Consider the following 20,148-nt stretch of genomic DNA (forward strand, 5'->3'; position numbering starts at 1 on the left):
ACACACTACGCCGTGAAGGACTGAGATCTTGCAGAGCCCACAAGGTCCCCTTGCTCAAGACAGCACATGTACAGGCCCGTCTGCAGTTTGCCAATGCACAACTGAATGACCCAGAGGAGAACTGGGTGAAAGTGTTGTGGTCAGATGAGACCAAAATCAAGCTCTTTGGCATCAACTCAACTCACCGTGTTTGGAGGAGGAGGAATGCTGCCTACGACCCCAAGAACACCATCCCCACCATCCAACATGGAGGGGGACATATTATGCTTTGGGGGTGTTTTTCTGCTAAGGGGACAGGACACCTTCACCGCATCGAAGGGACGATAGACGGGACCATGTATTGTCAAATCTTGGGTGAGCATCTCCTTCCCTCAGCCAGGGCATTGAAAAGGGGTCGAGGATGGGTATTCCAGCATGACAATGACCCAAAACACACGGCCAAGGCAACAAAGGAGTGGCTCAAAAAGAAGCACATTAAGGTCCTGGAGTGGCCTAGCCAGTCTCCAGACCTTAATCCCATCGAAAATCTGTGGAGGGAGCTGAAGGTTCGAGTAGCTACACATCAGCCTCGAAATCTTACTGACGGAGAGGATCTGCAAAGAGGAGTGGGACAAAATACCTCCTGAGATGTGTGCAAACCTGGTGGCCACCTACAAGAAACGTCTGACCTCTGTAATTGCCAACAATGGTTTTGCCACCAAGTACTAAGTCATCTTTTGCAAAGGGATCAAATACTTATTTCACTCATTATAATGCACATCAATCTCTGACTTTTGGGTTTCTGGGGGTTTTCGTGTTGTTATTCTGTCTCCCACAGCTACAATAAACCTACCATTAAAATTATGGTCATTTCTTCGTCAGAGGGCAAATGGGCAAATTCAGCAGGGGATCAAATACTTTTTTTCCTCACTGTACATAAGAGAGGGCCTTTTCGGTGGCAGCCCCATGATTATGGAACAATCTCCCCAGGGAGTTGCCCTTGGCAACCTCACTTGATCTTTAAGAGACAGCTGAAGACTGGTTTATTCATGATGGCATTCAATTAGTTTAGTTTTTCTACCTATTGGCAGTTTTTAATTGTGATTTCAATTCATGGCCTTTCACATGTTTTATGTATTCTATGTTTTCTGTTCCATTTACATTATAAGCTGCCTTCAGTTCCATATTGTAGAAAGGCATAAATATTTTAAACAAACAAACAAACAACTGAGAGGCAGCAGTGGCACTGGATATAACAGATTCCAACCATTCTAGAAGCATGATTGCTATTGTGTCCCATTATATTTACTTGAAATAAAACAGCCTTTGCAAAAAAAGCAGCAGATGTGCTGGTACTTTCCAAACCCCTTGGGCCTCAGGTATGATGTTCCCTTGCTGCCAAAGGGCATCACAAAGGGCAGAAAGAGTGGCTGGGTACTCTACTTGAAGTGCTTTAACCGTACCCTTGCCCAATAAGAGGCAGTAGTGAAACTGGATATCACAAAATCCATCCATTCTAGAAGCCTAATTGTTAATCCATCCTGCTATATCTAGCCCCTGAAGCACTAGGTGGTGTCATTCATTCATTCATTCATTCATTCATTCATTCATTCATTCATTCGTGTTATTTACAGTCTGCCTTTCTCACTGGGACTCAAGGCGGATTACACAGAGTGAGTCAATACAATTAACAGTGTGGGACATGCAATAAATAATGAAATAAGATTTCCATTGTAGAACCAACCAGAAATCTAGAAAACAGAACTGAAGCAAAGCATAAGTGTTAACATGACACATTAAATGATGCAAAATTATATAGCAGGATCCAATTGACAGCAAAAAGAGTAGTATAGACCACAGTCCTTAAGAACCAGTGTGGTGTAGTGGTTAAGAGTGGTGGACTCTAATCTGGAGAACTTGGTTTGATTCCCCACTTCTCCACACGAGCCATGGACTCTTGTCTGGCAAACCATATTTGTTTCCCCGCTCCTACACATGAAGCCTGCTGGGTGACCTTGGGCTAGTCACAGTTCTCTCTGAACTCTGTGAGCCCCACCTACCTCTCAAGGTGCCTGTTGTGGGAAGGGAAAGTGATTGTAAGCTGCTTTGAGACTCCTTAAAGGTAGAGAAAAGTGGGGTATAAAAACCATTTTTTCTTAATCTAATAATAATAATTTGTCCAGGTAACTTTGTGAATAATTTTGCACAGCGCTACCGCGTAGAAAAGCCCTCTTGTGGGCTCCCTCTAGTGCTGTAATTCCTGCAGTAAATCATCCCAGGCAAAAAATTTATGCAGTGAAATTCCATGCCACTCCCTCTTCCTCTATATTGAGTTGCTAAAACATCTGCAAACTTCTCATGGCACTGCCTTCACGCTGCAATCCAATGTGGCAGTAATTTAGAGCGCTCTGCACCTTGTAGAATTTTCAACTCCCCTCCCCATCCTGCTCCCTGGTGGGAGACAGATGTGTTGACTCTAATTATTCACTGATTGGCATCAGGAGATATATTAACATAATTGGCACATTTGTTCTAATTAACAGAGGAAATCTGCCACATGAAATGAGCGACCAGCAGCCATCAACAAGGAAGAGGGGGAAATCCCAATAACTGTCACAAGGGCTATCTGGCAGCCCTGAACAGGTTCCTATTTCGGCTGATGTTAAGATAAGAACAGAGGAAACACAGCTAAGTTTTTTTAGTAGACTTGACAAATAAAAAGTATACAGATCAAAAATTGATATTAGGGTGGCAACATCTGGTCAATTAGTCAATGAGATCAATCAATTAAAAGGGTTGTCCTGCACAATCAGGCAGCAGATTTTTCTCTTTTAAACTATTTTTTAATACAAGTACACATAAAAGCCATGGGTTATAGAAGCAATTTTAAAAGAGAAGAGTGGTTAGAGTGCTGGACTAGGATCTGGAAGACCAGGGTTCAAATCCCTACTCTGCTATGAAAGCTTGTGGGTGACATGGTCCAGTCACACACACTCAGCCTAACTGACCTCATAGGGTTGTTACGAGGATAAAATAAAAAAGGGAGAACGTTGCATAGCAGTTCCTGCTGCAGTGTAAGATAGCCCTTTAGGGGGAATTGACTCCAGATCATGCCAGCAGCTCTAGCTACGTGTATCAGCTCAACTATTGCTAGGGTTGCCAAGTCCCTCTTTGCCACCAGCGGGAGGTTTTTGGGGCAGAGAGGAGTTTGGGGTTTAGGGAGAGGAGGGACTTCAATGACATAGACAAAGCCACTTCTCAGCCATTGAGTATTCTGAGCCTTCTCTCTGCCTTAGCTCCCTTTGTAAAAACTCTCTTTCTCTCCTTTTTCCCCCTGAACAGAATATAAAACACCGCCAGGGTGACAAGTCACCTGTATGTAAATGCATACACGTAGGAGTTCCAATTAAGGGACAACGGTAGCAAAACAGGAGCTGCTCTCATCAAACAAAGCAAACAGCGGTTATATTAACAATCAATTAGATGCAGCAGCCACCTGATGCTGCGCATTTGGAGTTGTCCCAGGCTGCTCGGAGCACACTGCCCAGACAATACGAGATGAAACAAAACGTGTGCTGTGCTTGTTCCAACCTGGCAAGTGACTGTTGTCGCCCGACGCTACAGTGACACCTATTCATCCCCCACACACACACTCTTAACGCAACATAAATGCAAGCGCGAAAGCCGTTTTAAGCCCAATTGGGTCACCGCGTTTTACAGTGAGGCTGATGCTCTCCAATTAAACTCTTAGGGAGAAATGACCCCTTTATAATTAGCGAAGCAATTATCCCCGTGTTGAAGGTGCAGCAAATCACACATTCCAATGGAAAACTTCATTTGGCTGCTTATGGCATATTAACTAATCTTAGATCTCGCGGATGTTTTGATCTATAACCTTATTGCAATGAGTTAATTTGATGAGGCTGCCTCACTTAGAGACCGTTTCTCACTCCCAAGGAGATTCGGCATCTTTGAAAAGAGGAGAAGCAATAAGAAAAAGGGATTAATTGCTAATAACTCTGCTGCATTGCCCCAGGGAGGATCCCAGTATGTGCTCTAAAAAATAAAATCTCTCTCTCTCTCTCTCTCTTTTTTTTTTTTTGGCTTTCCAGAAGCGGCTAAATCAGCTCATTAAGGAAAAGGATGGGATTGCTGCAGGCCCAATTCTGAAGGAGAATCACCTACAGAGCATCTTCTACTATTATACATGGATCAAGGTACACCTAAAGGCTCATATACAGGTGCTTCCAGATGTTCACTTGTAAACACAGCCACAGATAAATCTAGCGAAGCATCTCTAACAACTGCCCATCAAATGGATTATTTTGCTACTGGGCTGGATAACATGTGAGCTCAGTCCTGAAGACCAATGGAAAAAAAGTTTGCCACGGACTGTGGCTGTAGATGAGAACACTGTAATTTAATGTTCAGCATCCCTATAGGAAACTTTAGAACACGATGCTCGCTGCAACTTCACATGTGGGTTTTAGAGAGCTTCTGACCAACCAAGACCTGGCCAATAGATGGGTTGCCATATTCAGCTGTGAAATTTTGTAGAAAGATATGAAAAGTATGAAATAAACGTACCTCGGTTCAACAAATAGGGAACATGGCAATACCTATGGGGTCCTGACAAACAGAGGGGTTCATGCAAAACTAAGAGCTTCCATCATTCAAGGATTACGAAGAAATGTACCAAAGCTACTTATGTGTATACAAGGAGAGTGCTGTAGACAGGAGCTTGCTTTCAAAAGACTGTCCATCCAGAATTGCCTAGGACTCAATGCTGGCTGGGGCAATCTGCTGTACAGCTGTTAAAGATACAGAAATCTTGTCTAGAATTGGTCTTACATACAATGAACATATGAACATATGAAGCTGCCTTATACTGAATCAGACCCTTGGTCCATCAAAGTCAGTACTGTTACTCTGATCGGCAGCAGCTCTCCAGGGTCTCAGGCAGAGGTCTTTCACATCACCTAGTCCCTTTAACTCAGGGGTGGGGAATGTCAGGCCTAGGGCCATTTAAGGCCCACAAAATCATTTGGTCTGGCCCTTTGTGGGTCCTGGCCAATCTCTAGCTCAGAAGGATCTAAGACTGGTGATCCGCCCCCTCCCGCAGACAGGAATAGCCTCTATTCAAGGCAGATGTGAGTTTGTTTTGCCAAGAAAAGGGACCTTTTTCCCCCCTTGCAGAAGAGTCATTAGCTAAGGAGCTGCTAGGACAGCCCAAGAAACTGTGTTAACCCTTTCCCACCCTGGCCATGGAGAAACGTATTCCCTCTGAACTACAAGAGGGCTGGGGGCAGAAGTGGCAGCAATGGAGGGGTTAAAGGGGGCAGGGCCAGAATGCACGGGGGGGGGGGGCAAATTCATTTCATCCCTGCAGGCGGAGGTAGCAGGAGCCAGCTGTAGAATCCGGCCCCCACCATGCAGCGCAGGAGCAACTTCGGCGTGTGGCTGGACGGCTACGCCCGGCTGGTGCAACAGACCATCCTGTGCCACCAGCTGGGCGAGTGTGCCACCGGTTGGAAGCCTGCCTGCTTGCCCGTGTGTGTATGGTCATCTGGGGCAGCTGCCTGCTTGGGGAGTGGCCGGCAAATTTTTAAGTTGGTATTTTTGTATGGCCCACAAATGATGTTATAAATATCCAAATGGCTCTTGGCGGAAAAAAGGTTCCCCACACTTACTTTAACTGTAGATGCCAGGGATTGAACCCAGGACCTTCTGCACGCCAAGCAGATGCTCTACCACTGAGCTACGCCCCCTCCCCATGAAGCCCCACTGCTATGTGCTTCTTATCACACTCAGGTATGTCTCAAATGCTAACAGTTGCATTAGAGTTGCTCTAGGGTTGCCAGCTCAGGATTGGGAAAATCCTGGAGATTTTGGGGGTGGCACCTGGGAAAGGAGGAGTTTGAGAAGGGGACCTCAGGCTGGTATAATGCCACAGAGTTCACTTTCCAAAGCAGCCATTTTCTCCAGGCTAACTGATCTCTGTAGTCTGGAGATCTGCTTTAATTCCAGGAGATCTCCATGCCTCACCTGGAGTATGGCAACCCTGATAGTTCATGGTGAGGAACCGAGAGATGAAGGAAGACAAGGCCAAATGCTAATGGTGCAGCAGGAGAGAGGAAATTTTATTGTATGAATATTTTAAAAGTAGGATACTAAAAAAGCCCATACAATAAATTTTCCCTTTCCCAGGGCACCATCGGCATTTGGCCTTGCTTTCTTTCATCTTGGTGACTGGTGCAGCCCTCTTGTTTTCCTGAAGAACTGAGAGAATCACATGTCCTTTCCTACAGTATCTGGCTCAGAGTAGAAATAATATGACAGAAAAATGGCAGTGTGACAGAAAACCTTTACTCCTGCCTCAGTTTTCATGATTTAAGGGCCACTTAAACTAATAATTCAGAAATGAAGATCAGTCTTTGTGTTGAAAAAGAAAAGAAATAAATGTACATGCTGTAGTACCTCAGGAGTGGCACTATCGGATTTTCCACCGTGCATTCATAGATCAGTTAGGAGAGCCAGTGTGGCGAAGTGGTTAAGAGCTATGGGCTCTAATCTGGAGAACCGGGTTTGATGCCCCACTCACTCCTACACATGAAGCCTGCTAGGTGACCTTGGGCTAGTCACAGTTCTCTCCTTCTCTTCTTATGCCGTTTCAGGTTCTCAGTTAACTGGAACACCCACATTAACAACATGATTAGTGTCATTGCCTACATTAGTTAACTATTGTTAAGTCCAGCAGTGGGAAGTTGTGTTCCAGAAATGGGAGGGGGAACACATGATCCTATGGCATGACCATGGTGAACAGCTGGCAACAATATCTCTGCAACAGGGCTAGGAAAAGCTTCATTTTCCTTAAGCCATTTCATTATGCAGTCCTGCCCTGCAGAATTAGCCCTCTCCTCCATTACCTGGTGCTTCACGGCTGCCCGAACCCTGGTAAAGGAGATGCTGATTTTTCATGTTTTCCATTAACTGGGCAAATAATCTCAAGAGCAGTGATTCCCAAACTTTTTGGGCCACCACCCCCTTGGTTCCACAAACTCAACCCCAGTGCCCCCTACCCTATTCAACAATACAGTTGAAAGGACACACCTCATATGCCCCCTGGCCTCTTTGTGCCACCCTAGGTAATCCCACTGCCCCCCAGGGGGTGGTACTGCCCACTTTGGGAACTACTGCTCTAGAGGGTTTTTACATCGATCACGCCACCCAGAGGATAACACCCCAATTTCTCCTTCAGGTCCTTAAAAATTGACACAAGGATATAGGGATCCAAGTGAAATCCTGCTTGAGGGTAAGACCCCCCCCCCAATAATAATATTCCTCCATTCAAGAGACTCTGATGAGCTTCCAGAAAGAAGTCAGCACAGGAGGAATTATAACAGTGACAAAGACAAGGGGAAGCAATTTCTCCAATAAGTTTCTGGAGAACATTTAGGGTTGCCAGGTCCCTCTTCGCCACTGGCGGGAGGTTTTTGGGGTGGAGCCTGAGGAGGGCAGGGTTTGAGGAGGGCAGGGACTTCAATGCCATAGAGTCCAATTGCCAAAGCCGCCATTTTCTCCAGGGGAACTGATATCTATTGGCTGGAGATCAGTTGTAATAGCAGGAGATCTCCAGCTAGTACCTGGAGGTTGGCAAACCTAAGGACATTTGATGATAATGTTGCATACTTGGTGAGTGGTAGTGGATTAAATGTTAAGAACCACCGATATAGCTGCTGTGCATTTATACTTGCTGATCAAATGGTAAAGCTGATGAAGCTAAACCAGTCTGAGCAGTACCTAGATGAGCCTGGGGAGGGTAGAGTTCGGAGAGAGGAGGAATTAAGGCTCTACCAATTCGGCATCCCAATTGAGCATACGTTTCACTGGGCTTCCTTTTTATTTCTCTAAAGGTTTTCCTGCTCTGTTCAGCAGTCATCCCAAAACATACTCTCACTCTTTCCTTAAAGAGCTCATAGTTAAGAGGTTTCTTCCTCTTGCATCTCAGCGTAAACCTCACTAAGGCTTCCACATATTTGTGGGCGCAAATAAATCATCCTAGCTTCCTCTGGAACTTTCAAGTTTTTGCAAGTTCTCTTGAAGCTAAACAGAAAGGATTCAACATCATCTCCTTTCTGGTAACGGGGAAACCTCTTCTGACTACCTGAGGTGATTTCCCCACTTCTCTGTGGAGCTGGTAACTCTGCCCTGAGCTGTATTTCTCTCATCTTATTGTTAAACATCTCTTTCTCATGTTCCCTGTCAGCTTCTTGGAGTGCCATTTTAATTTCCCGCTCTTTTTCTCTATCTTCCCTTTCAGCCTCTATTCTGGTCTTTTCTTTTTCTGCTTCCGCCTGGATCTTGGCTAACTGTATTTCCTTCTCCATTTTAGCTTTCTCTTTCTCAGCTTCAATTTTAGATTTCTATTTTTCTGCTTCAATTTTAGCCTTTTTTTCTCTCTGCCTCAATCTTGGCTTTCTCTTTTTCTTTATCAGCTTCAATCCTAGCCATTTCCAGTTTTATTTTCATCAGTTCTAACTCCTGACTAGGATTTTCCTCACAGGAGGCTTCCTCTGTCTGAGTGTCTCCCTCAGCCTGTTTTGTTTTGTGTGGGGGTGCCCATTTCTCACAGAGATGTCTGAGGTAAATTTCTGAGGTAAATTTTCTCAGAATATCAAAATATTGTTCTTTTCCTTATTCAGTAATTATGGTGGGATTAATTTTTGTGGGTTTAATTCTGATCACGACGCTGCCACCAATTTATGATGCACCCCCCTTTCAACCACTTCAATATCCCACTCACTCAGCCCGACTGTATATGCTGAGGGAAAAGCGTTGGCCTGAGTATATTTGCGAGGAGATTATTTTCCTTCTCCTCCAGTCCCACACCAGTGTTTACCTCAGAGAGAAGTATGACATGAGGCTTTTTAACTTAAACAGACGAAACAGGGAAGTTTATTGAACAGAACTCGCAGAGATTGGTTTTCAAGGAAAAGGCAGAATTTGGAGGGAAAACTCAGAGTCAGATTTATATACGCAAGATTACTTCAGAGAAATAGCTTACCGTATATACTCGTGTATAAGCCGAGTTTTTCAGCCCAAAAAAAGGGCTGAAAAAACCAAACTCGGCTTATACACGGGTCAATACGGTGGGAGGGGGGAGGGGGGAGGGGGAGGGGGGAGGGGGGAAGGAGGGAAGAGGAACTTACCGCCGCCACCGCCGCTGCTGGCCCGCATGACTTCTGGGCGGCCTGGAAGCGGCCAGCGGGGCCTGCCTGCTCGCAGGCAGGGCCCCGCCGACGCCCCCGACGCCGGCCGGCGCGCTCTCTGGGCGCCTGGAAGCGGCCAGCGGGGCCTGCCTGCGCGCAGGCTGGGCCCCGCCGCCGCCCCCGCCGCCGGCCGGCGCGCTCTCTGGGCGCCTGGAAGCGGCCAGCGGGGCCTGCCTGCGCGCAGGCTGGGCCCCGCCGCCGCCTCCGCTGCCGGCCGGCGCGCTCTCTGGGCGCCTGGAAGTGGCCAGCGGGGAAGTGGCCAGCGCCTGGAAGTGGCCAGCCGCCGCCACCGGCTCCAGCGCTGGAAGGGCTCCGCTGCCGCCTCCAGCTGATCAGCGGGCCTCCTCCTCCCACCTCTCCCGGTAAGTTGGGGGTTCAGGGGCTCTTCCCCCTCCCCCCCAGGCTGGCGCTGGGGTCGGGGTGGGTCTGGAGGGCCCGGGAGGAGGTGGCACTGGGGTTGGTCTGGAGGGCCCGGGAGGCCGGGCGGGAGGGCGACCCGTTGTATAAGCCGACCCTCGGCTTATACATGGGTGCCTAATTTTTCCCCATTTTTGGGGTGAAATTAGGCACCTCGGCTTATATGTGGGTCGGCTTATACACGAGTATATACGGTAGATGTTTTCTTCACTCAAGTTCCTTTCATTCTTAGTTTCAAGCTTAGTTCTATCCCTCAGAACTGTTATTCAAATTCAGACTCTCAGACTCTGTCCGCAGCCTAGCTCTCTCTGACCACCCCACCTCAGTGGCTGCAATCCTCCACACCTCCCTGCTACCGGAATAGCTCTACCTCAGAGACTAATTCCCCTTTGTGACCTGAGAATGGGCCCTCTCTATCCCAATTCTCACTCCTGTCACTCCCACAGGTTGTGTGTTTCAATAGCTTTGGCTTTCACAGAACCCCTCAGGTTCACAGAGTACAGTCTGGTTGCTGCTCAGTCTTGCCACCAAGCTTCCAATCTATCACAGCCTCCTCTCTGGCTGGTCCCAAGCTTCGACTACTTTCACAGCCTTCTACCCAGGCTGTTTCCCAAGCTTCGAATCCTTTCTGTCTCTCAGAGCTCAGAGTGTCAGCACTCTTGGTGAGCTCTCTTGTCAGCTCTTGCTGCAGATTAACCCCTTATCCGTCACAGGAGGAAACTCAGTAGAGACGGGATGCCACATATAGTCCACTCTCCTAAGCTGCCATTTTCTCCAGGGGAACTGATCTCTGTAGTCTGGAGACCGGATGCAACTCTTGGGGAGGGGCTGTGGCTCAGAGGTAGAGCATCTGCTTGGCATGCAGAAGGTCCCAGGTTCAATCCCCGGCATCTCCAGTTAAAGGGACTAGGCAAGTAGGTGATGTGAAAGACCTCTGCCTGAGACCCTGGAGAACTGCTGCCGGTCTGAGTAGACAATACTGACTTTGATGGACCAAGGGTCTGATTCAGTATAAGGCAGCTTCATGTGTTCATGTAGTACTAAGTTTCAGGAATATATAGGATGCTGAATCAGGTGAGCCCTTCATCACCTCACCAAGGTGGATTGATATGTCCACTAGTAGAGAATCCTCAGTGATTCATGCTGGGATGAATGGGTTCAGATTTTCTCATTCTCCAGAGTAACTGGAAGTTAATGGGGACTGACTTGGGATGTTGGAGTCACTGCTAATTGCCTTCCTTCCTTCCAACTGTCCCTTCTCACCCTCTTAACTATAACAGAATAAAGGTCTTTCAAACATATAAGTAAAGTCTTGAACAAAGACTGCATTCATCTCCAAATTAAAATAATCATGTAATCCTTCAGCTCACCCCTTTATCTTTCATCTTTCCCTCCCCCCCCCCCGTTCAAAACTTTATCTCACCAACTACAGTTAGTGGCAGCCATAAAACACCACATTAAGGTATTCATACTCATTTGTATTTGGCCCTTTGTTCTTTTAATAGTGTTGGAAGGAGTATACAGAGAAGCTCTATTAGGCTAATCTCCAATCTGGGTGTTTGATCTCCCTCCTGACAAAAAAAAAAAAAAGTGAGAAGGATTGGAAGGAGGGGGGAGAAACCATTAAGGAGAACTCTTCAGAACAGCTACTGCAATAGATGAGTTTTGGACCTGCCAAATGTTAATTGGTGCCTGCCCCGAAAGCAGTACAGATAGGTTTCACAGCCAATTAGCTTGCAGTCATCAATCTTTCCTGCTTGACAAAGTGAATTAGTATGTTGCACGGTCTGGAACAATGGCAGTTATTAGCAGGTTGGCTATTGGATGATCCTTCCGAGAGCCCAATGCTGGATTTCTAGGAAAGAAGCTGGGGAGGGCAAGTACCCCAAAGGAATACCCTTGGATCTGAAATCTTTTAGTAGGTAACACCCCTGGGCGGGGACAAGATGGATCATTAAACAGTGATGGCCATGCTGCTGCATGTATTCAAAGGCAACTCTTTCTCGTTTACTTCCTGAGATGAGCCTCGTCTCAAATTAAGTTGTGCACATTAAGTTTAAATTAAATTGGTTTGGTGGCGGGGGTGGGGGGATAAACTGTACCTACCATGGCAGAATAAACCAGCCTTGTAAACGGATCCATAAAAGTTAGACCACGGTATCTAGAATATCAGCAATTTCACATCGTCAAATAAAGCACACTAGTGGGTAGGCCCATTTAGTGGGATGTTCCTAATGAAACTTCAAGGAATCTAGCTACCAACCAAGTCACATGTGTATTACAGTCATTCAGTAAGTAACGTACAAGCCTCACATCAATTTGAGCTCGATTGTCTTTTAGGAGGGGTTTTATATATTTCTCTATTGCTAAAGAATGTAATGCAGAAGGATGTGGGCAGCTTAAATCATTCTCCTCTCCTCCATTTTATCCTCACCAACCAGGTGAAGTAGGTTAGGCTGAGAGTATGTGATTGGCCCAAGGTCACTCAGCAAACTTCCATAGCAGAGTCCTAGGTTTCCGAGATCCTAGTCTGATATTCTAACCACCACACTGGATCATGCCTAAATTAGTTAAAAGAAGAAAGGAATCAACTGTTGCAAAATTGGATACAATTCTTATTTTCAACTTTTCCCTTGTAAAGATATTTCAGATTATTACAAAACAACGTCTTTAAATAAATATTAATTACTTTTAAAGGGATTATAAACACGTTTCTTGTTTCTTTCCATCTGCATATTTTGTCACTGTGTTCCTTTTTGTTTCAACCATTTTTGTTCCAGGTATTACTAATTAGTTTGTATGCATTTTTATACCATTTACATGCCATACACTGTTTTTATTATTGTACACAACGATGGGCAAAAAGGTGTTGGGAAACAAATGCAGTTTGTCCGAAGCAGGGAGAACCTATGTCAGAAACTATGATTTGTTTAATTAATACAGCATGTTTGTAAAATTCTGTAGCATCCCCAGTCGCTTGGCAGGATGTATACATCAAAAGCGAGAGCTTCCTTTCTATTAATCATGCTGCGACTCTCTCTCTCTCTTTCTAGCATATGATCAAGTTTTTTGCGCTAGCTGTTAAGACATAGGGACGTATGCAGATCTTTGCTATATGCATATCACCGCAGACTTACAATCTGCCAGTCATTACTAATCTCAGCTCCTAGCAAAGGTAATGAAGTCCCTAAGTACCACCAAACATCTGCAACATGACATGCCCCACTGCAAATACTCCTGTCACTGTGCAACAGCTGGTTGTTAGGATGTTCAGAGGCAAACAAGTTGATTTCTTCTAGAGAAAACTAACTGATTAATACCGTAGCTGTCAACAAAACTAACTTACTAGAAGCCAGCTCATCTTTGTATTAAATTTTGATTCCTCCCCAAGGAAATAACAACAGCAAAGAAGGGAAAATATCGATGTTTTTAAATTAATTATTTTTCTCCTGCTGTTTGTGGACAGTTTCAGCGAAACTGTGATTAGTTCCAAGCTCTTAGAAAGGCAACATGTAGAGTCTCCGGAGAAATCAGTCATCAAAAGGCTAATGACAACTATCATGATACTCAACAATGATATTCTAACTTGTCTTTATGCAAACTGGAAATCATTTCTTTTTATAGAAGAGAAAGAAAAATGAGAGCGCATTCGAAAGCAGGGGGAATTAGCATCATTAACAGTCAAGTTTTCCACTAATCAGCATTCTGAAAGTTCCTGAACACTGAGGGATTCTATGACTGATGCAAATTTTATAGCTATGGAGCTTCTTACTTTGCATGTAAGTTGCTAAACAGAATTTGTAGCAATAGCGGAGCTCCACGGACAATTGTGTGCGGCAACCCGTCCACCAATTTAAGCCCCACTGACTTCAGTCATACCCGTGCAGAACTATAGACTTACTGGCAGTAGTACAGATCTGTTTTTATCGAAACACATGTTCTTTGCACTTGAACCGGAGCACAATCCATCCAAATCACTACTTTCAGAGTTAAGCATGTGCTCATTAAAAGCATTATACTCCTTAAGTTAAGAACAAGCTTAACTCTTCCACTGAGATCAGTCATGCTTAAAGAAGGGAGCTCTGGCTAGGAAATTTCTGCATACATATAATTTTCCTGTTCAAATCAAGGTGGATTCAACTGCTTTGTTTTGGCGGCAGTGTTGAGTGTTTGGTACATACACAATACTGCTGTCTCCCTTGTGAGTTGGATGTCACAGCACTGTCAGTAGCTTAACTGGTCTGTGATACTGATTTGGATTAGGAGTTGTGTGGCAAGAAAAAATATCCTATGTGAGAAATATTATGAGACTTTCTGAGTCAGATGAACACAAACCTCATCAGGTTTGTGCTAGAAAATTATCTGGCTAGGCATGCCCCCATGCTTCTAATAATCAGCTACTGTAGAATACTGTTTCTCCTGCATAGGCAAAGACCCTCTTCTCTCCAAAAGCTACACACTCTGCTGCTCCACCAATCATTCAGAGTTCTTTGATTTGCTTCAATAGCAACAACTATTGCCATTATTTGAATTAAATATTACGGATTTGAATCATAAACTGCTTTGGGAGCCAATCTGGGTGAAAATTGTGATTGAAATTGAACAAATAAATACATAGAGAATTGGTGAACGACTGGAACCCAATCCTAATAGACTGGTTTACTCTTCAGTCTTACTTTATATATAAAAAATAGAAGAGACTTTTGAATTTTAAAAGGGCATTACCACCAGTACCACAACCACTATATTGGGGCGGTGCTCTGGTTAGGAGCTAGCATGGTTTAGTGGTTAGGAGTGGCAATCTCTAATCAGGAGAACTGGGTTCGATTCCCCACTCCTCCACATGAGTGGCAGACTCTGATCTGGTGGACCAGGTTTGTTTCCCCACTCCTACCCATGAAGCCTGCTGGGTGACCTTGGGCTAGTCACAGTTCTCTCCGAACTCTCTCAGCCCCACCTACCTCACAAGGTGTCTGTTGTGGGGAGGGGAAGGAAAAGCGATTGTAAGCTGGTTTGATTAAAAAATAGAGAAAATCAGCATATAAAAACCAACTCTTCTTCTTTTTCATGGATGGGTTCCTAAACCTATACATACTGCTCCCCCTCATTGTAGCAACGTCACTTCTACAACACAGATAGCAAAATTCTCTTCCATGTTCTTTTAATTGCTATTAAGTAAAACAGAGAAAGAACATTAAAAAATGGATTATATTTTCCCCTTGTTCCTGCTTCTTATCAGATCATAGCATGTGCATTCTTATAGCGATGCAGCCTGAATGTTTCACCAAATGCACAATCCTAGCAGTAAAACAAAATCCAGACATTAAAAAAAAAAGTTTTAATACTGTATGTGAAAGCTGATTACCTCAATGACTCAATAAGTTGGAAAATGTGGTTGTTGTGTTCAGGATGGATCCCAGCCCTGTATTCATAAATTCTACCCAGTGTTTGTCTTAGAGATAACAGTTGGAATATTGCTGAGTTTTCATTTCTTGCCAAGGGAGCAAAAGAATGAAGCTAAGCTGCCTGTAGCTCTGCCTAGTGGGCCATTCTAATTGACTCTGAAGTCATTAATCAGCTCCCAATCAATCTATTCTACCAGCAGCAGGCAGTTAGATCTCCATTACCTCCCATTTATCATGCCGTCGCCTAATTCACTGCACCATTAGCCACAGATTAGACTTCAGTTAGGATAACTGTGTCACCCCCCTACTCACCTCTGCCACTGGGATTCCTTCAGGTGGACGACACTGGAGTAGGACTTCCTGTTCCAAGGACACTTCCTTCCCTAGAGGCTCCTGCTCAAAAGTCTTTCGCAAATCTAGGGTAGAGAATACCAGAAGTATTTTATGTTAGCTTTACTACAGTATTTAAAAACACCCTTTGCTTTTATTCTATACGAGTATGGAAGAAGGGCTTCTGTCTTTGTTCAGCCCAAAGTCTAATCATACAACCCGTTGGGGCCCTTGTCACTGCGGGTTGGTCCAGCCTAGGGTTGCCAGGCAACCGGCGGAAGGGATATGGGTAGGAATATGGAGAGGCCATGGCGCCGGCTGCAGTGTTGCATCACTTCTGGTAAAAAGCACAGGAAGCTCTAGGACAGTGATGGCGAACCTTTTAGAGACCGAGTGCCCAAACTGCAACCCAAAACCCACTTATTCATCATAAAGTGCCAGCACGGCAATTTAACCTGAATACTGAGGTTTTAGTTTAGAAAAAACAACTCATACGTTAACATCTTATGCTCACAAGCATAAAATGATCCAAACAAAGTAAGGAAAGCAATCCCAAGTGCTTTCATTGATTTAAAATTATTTGGCAGAGAATTCCACACTTTAAGGATTTCATTTTCAGAACTAACTGTACTATCCTTTGTCATCCATAAAATTAAATCATGGCAATGACTGACAAACACCATTTTCCCCATCTGCATTCTCAAAACTCTGCAGGGGGGCTTATTGTTGAGTTGTGCATCTGAGTGGCAAGTCCAAGGCAAAACCTCCCATTCACAAATGGACAACAACCCCCCCCCCCAATACAGTTTTGAGAATCTGGATGTGGGAAATGTGCATCTCAGTGGCAAGTCCAAGGCAAAACCTCTCTTTCACAAATAGACAACCCTCCCCCCCATGCAGTTTTGAGGATCTGGATGGGGTAAATGTGCATCTCAGTGGCAAGTCCAAGGCAAAACCTCTCTTTCAGAAATAGACAACAACCCCCCCCCATGCAGTTTTGAGAATCTGGATGGGGTAAATGTGCATCTCAGTGGCAAGTCCAAGGCAAAACCTCTCTTTCACAAATAGACAACAAACCCCCCCCCATGCAGTTTTGAGAATCTGGATGGGGTAAATGTGCATCTCAGTGGCAAGTCCAAGGAAAAGAGCCGCCCGCTGCCAGCCTCCCGCAAGCCTCCCGCCGCCCCACTCCGCCTCAGCAGCAGCGCCGCCGCCCCACCCAGGCGCCGCTCTGGACTCCCCGCCGCCACCGGCCGCTCATGCTCGGTCCCGAGGGCTGCCCTGCCGGCCGCCCCGCTACGCCCGCCGAGTCGCCCCCGCCCCTCGACAAAGTTGGCTGCGGCGCGGCGGAAACGTGCGCCGAGGTCGCGAGGAGGGGCGGAGGAGGGGGATGGGCAGCCAAGGGGGCGGAGGAGGGGGCGGGGGCGACTCGGTGGGCATAGCGGTGCGGCCGGCAGGGCAGCCCTCGGGGCCGAGCATGAGCGGGCGGCGGCGGATCTGGAGCGGCGCCTGGGTGGGGCGGCGGTGCTACTGCTGCTCCTGCTAAGGCGGAGCGGGGCAACGGAGGCAGATGGCGTCGAGGCCACAAGGAGGGGGCGGGGGACAGGCGGGGGACGGGCGACGGGCAGGGGGGCCCAGCGGCTCCACGCATGCCCATAGAAAGGGCTCGGCGTGCCGCTTGTGGCACACGTGCCATAGGTTCGCCAACACGGGTCTAGGAATTGCCTGAAACTCTGTGGTCAAACCACAAATTTTCTGGTGATTCCTAGAGCTATCCTATGTCACTTCTGGCTTGTTCCCAGAAGTGACGTGATGTTGCAGCTGGCATCACAGGTTTCAAAATTTTTTTTTTTATCCTGCTACTGTTCAGAGCAGCAGCAGACAATGGGAGCCGGTGGGGGGGGGGGAGGTGCTCCCCACCCCATTCCTCTGGATGGAGCCCCTAGTCCTGGGAGTATCAATGGTGGTAGGCAAGCTTAGCTTTCACGGCTATGTACAATTGATGTACTTTGCTTCATAGAAGCAAAAGAGCCATTTACTTAAAAAGAAGAAAGGGGTGAATTCTGGGGGTTAAACCTGCCACTGAGAAAATAGCTATTTTTGCTATCTATATAACTCCATCCTGGTTTCTGTTTTTTTAAGTTACTCATAATACACCGGAATCCTGGGAACTGTCTTTTATACAGATAGATAACATGAAATTTCTGAGACTACCCAAGATCTGAATGTCTGTTGATCTAATTTGTTTTGGTAACATAACTGGAAATATTAAGACTAAATAGTCACTGATAGTGCTTCCTGGATCATCTGCTGAGATGGCGCAAGGCCATCTTGTTTTGTTGGCATGAATCCATAATGCACTGAGTGCAGGTTGATACGTACACACCACTATTAGCAAATAGGTGACCTGAGGGTTACTTGCAATTTGATTAGCTCATTGGCAAACCACAGGAAGAATGCAGCAGAGCAGAATATCTGTTTAGGTTCTTTATTTAATTTTGTTTTCTGTGGAATTAAAATTACATCATAGAAAGTTAAATTATAAAATGTGTATCAAGTCCAAGAGTGTAATCCAGTAGAGTGCTGGAGACATGACTCTACAAAGTCCTTGGGAGGCTTTGTTTCTCCTTGCTCTATTGCCACTGGGGTTTCCAACCTCCAGGTCATGCCTGGAGATTTCCTGGAATTACAATTGATCTCCAGATGACTTCTCCTGCCTTCCCCAGGACCAACCCCCAAATCTCCAAGAACTTCCCAACCCAGAGTTGGCAACCCTAATTACTACTACTACTACTGTTACTACTACCCCTCTAGAGTCACAATCCTATTTGCAATACTAATGTTAGTAGAATTTAGGGTTGTTCACTCTCTGCCTGCTTCATTTACCTAAACATGGCCAACATTTTTAAAATTAAAATTTACCATGATTTTAAATTTGCAGTTGAGTAGCTATGTTCAGCATTATCTTGCTTTACATAATTTATTGTTAGATTTATCTTTAAATAGATTGTGACGTGCTAAAAACTATGAAGTGATTTCCACATTTCACACAATTTGATTAACTCCATTCTGCTGAAATCTGGAATGGTGTCTTTAACCACATAGAGCTATGTACATCAATGGGGGTTTTGTCACTGAGTTCAGTGGCATATGGATTGTGTTCATGTGCAAAGGAGGTCCGTGGCCTTCATATTGTACTGTATTTTTATGCATGAAAAACTCATTGTGCTCCAGAATGCTAAATTTGGGATGGAAGGGGGGAAATGTCGAGTGTTAGTTCACAATAGGATATGGCTACAGCAATAAATAGTGGAGAGATAATCAACTACAACCATTCCCATGATTACAGTGAAAGCAGGATTAATGCTACGACAACAGACAATATCCCAAGCTTGTTTCCTGAGGTTTGGCTTTACTTCTCCCCATGTACCTACTGAAGCCTTACTGAAGTTTTACAGAGTTCTTTCTGATCATCATAACATATTTGGTTTATTAAAACAGAATTTGGCAGGTAACTTCATTAACTCATAACTGCAATTTTGTGTTCTTTTTTTCCTTTCTTTCTTGTTGTTGCTGTTGTTGTTTCACTTGGTCCTCTTCATTACTACAGAAAAGGCTACATCAAAGTATACGGATAAGGCACTCCTCCCTCCCCAGTACTTCATAAGGCATAATGACTCCAAACACCCCCTCTCCTCTTCTCTCCATCAGGGCGACCTGATGCGCTGCCACACTAAAAAGGCACCATTATATCCCAGTAGGTCAATGATCCACCAACTGAAAGTACTCTTAACTACAGACCCTGACATAATAGACCGTAATGTCCTCAAAGCAGCCATTAGAGACTATCAAGTAAATAATGCTCTTTTCCCTCCCTAAAGGACATAATTGTGTGTTTACAAGGCAGTGAGAGCCTCTACGTTCTGTCAGGGACCTCCCTTTCAGGTGTTTAGAGCTGTACTCAGCTAGATTATACAGCCTTTGTGATCTGGACAGATAATCAGTTTAGCTACCCCAGACTGTTTACTCAGGCAGTGATAACCAAGCCAAGAAAATACATTAATGTAAGGGGAAATTCCACCCAATTTATTTTGGTAATCTAAAGAATGCTGGAAGCACAGCTAAATGAGAGATGGCATATAATTTGTTTATGTGCAGAAATATCTATTTAGAGAGAGATATGATTCCCTCCTTTTTTTACACTCACAAGTAGACTGTCCTTGTTCTCACTGTCTTCCTTCCACATCGTAAAGGGTGCCCAATACCAGGTCTTCCCTGTGCCCCAGCTGCCTCTTCAAAGTCTGCTCCCAAGGGAGCAGGCAAGGAGCCTCAAAACCATGGCCTAAAACAAGGCATATTCTCCTCCTTACTGCAAGCCACTGTCCAACATGGTTTTGGTCCATTTAGGTCCCATAGGTTGCCAGGCCCTAGCTGGGGACAGGGAATCCCCCACCCCCAGTGGGTACTCCCCACTCCTGCTCACTTGGCCAGTGGGAGGGGGGAAAGCACCAAAATGGGGAGAACATCAGCAGTGTGCCAACTAGCTGACATCACTCCCCATGCATCTGGCATGGGTGATGTCAACACATTGCTAGGGGATGCTCTGGCATCACTTCTGGTGCACACATAGGGTCGCCAGGTCCCTCTTCACCACCGGTGGGAGATTTTTGGGATGGACCCTGAGGAGGGTGGGGTTCGGGGAGAGGAGGGACTTCAATGCCATAGAGTTCAATTGTCGAAGCGGCCAT

The 20,148-nt window shown here is 45.5% G+C and overlaps 1 protein-coding gene across 2 annotated transcripts in view; it reads right to left on the bottom strand.

Moving 5' to 3' along the window:
• Nucleotides 1-20,148, bottom strand: part of UNC5C (unc-5 netrin receptor C) — a 367,585-nt gene that overhangs the window by 84,726 nt on the left and 262,711 nt on the right. For both annotated transcript variants that reach the window (XM_056855516.1, XM_056855514.1), the window contains exon 4: nucleotides 15,383-15,486. In XM_056855516.1, coding sequence (XP_056711494.1) covers nucleotides 15,383-15,486 — 104 coding nt within the window. The remainder of the gene's footprint in view (nucleotides 1-15,382; nucleotides 15,487-20,148) is intronic.

This window comes from Euleptes europaea, chromosome 9 (assembly GCF_029931775.1).
Source record: "Euleptes europaea isolate rEulEur1 chromosome 9, rEulEur1.hap1, whole genome shotgun sequence".
NCBI lineage: Eukaryota > Metazoa > Chordata > Lepidosauria > Squamata > Sphaerodactylidae > Euleptes > Euleptes europaea.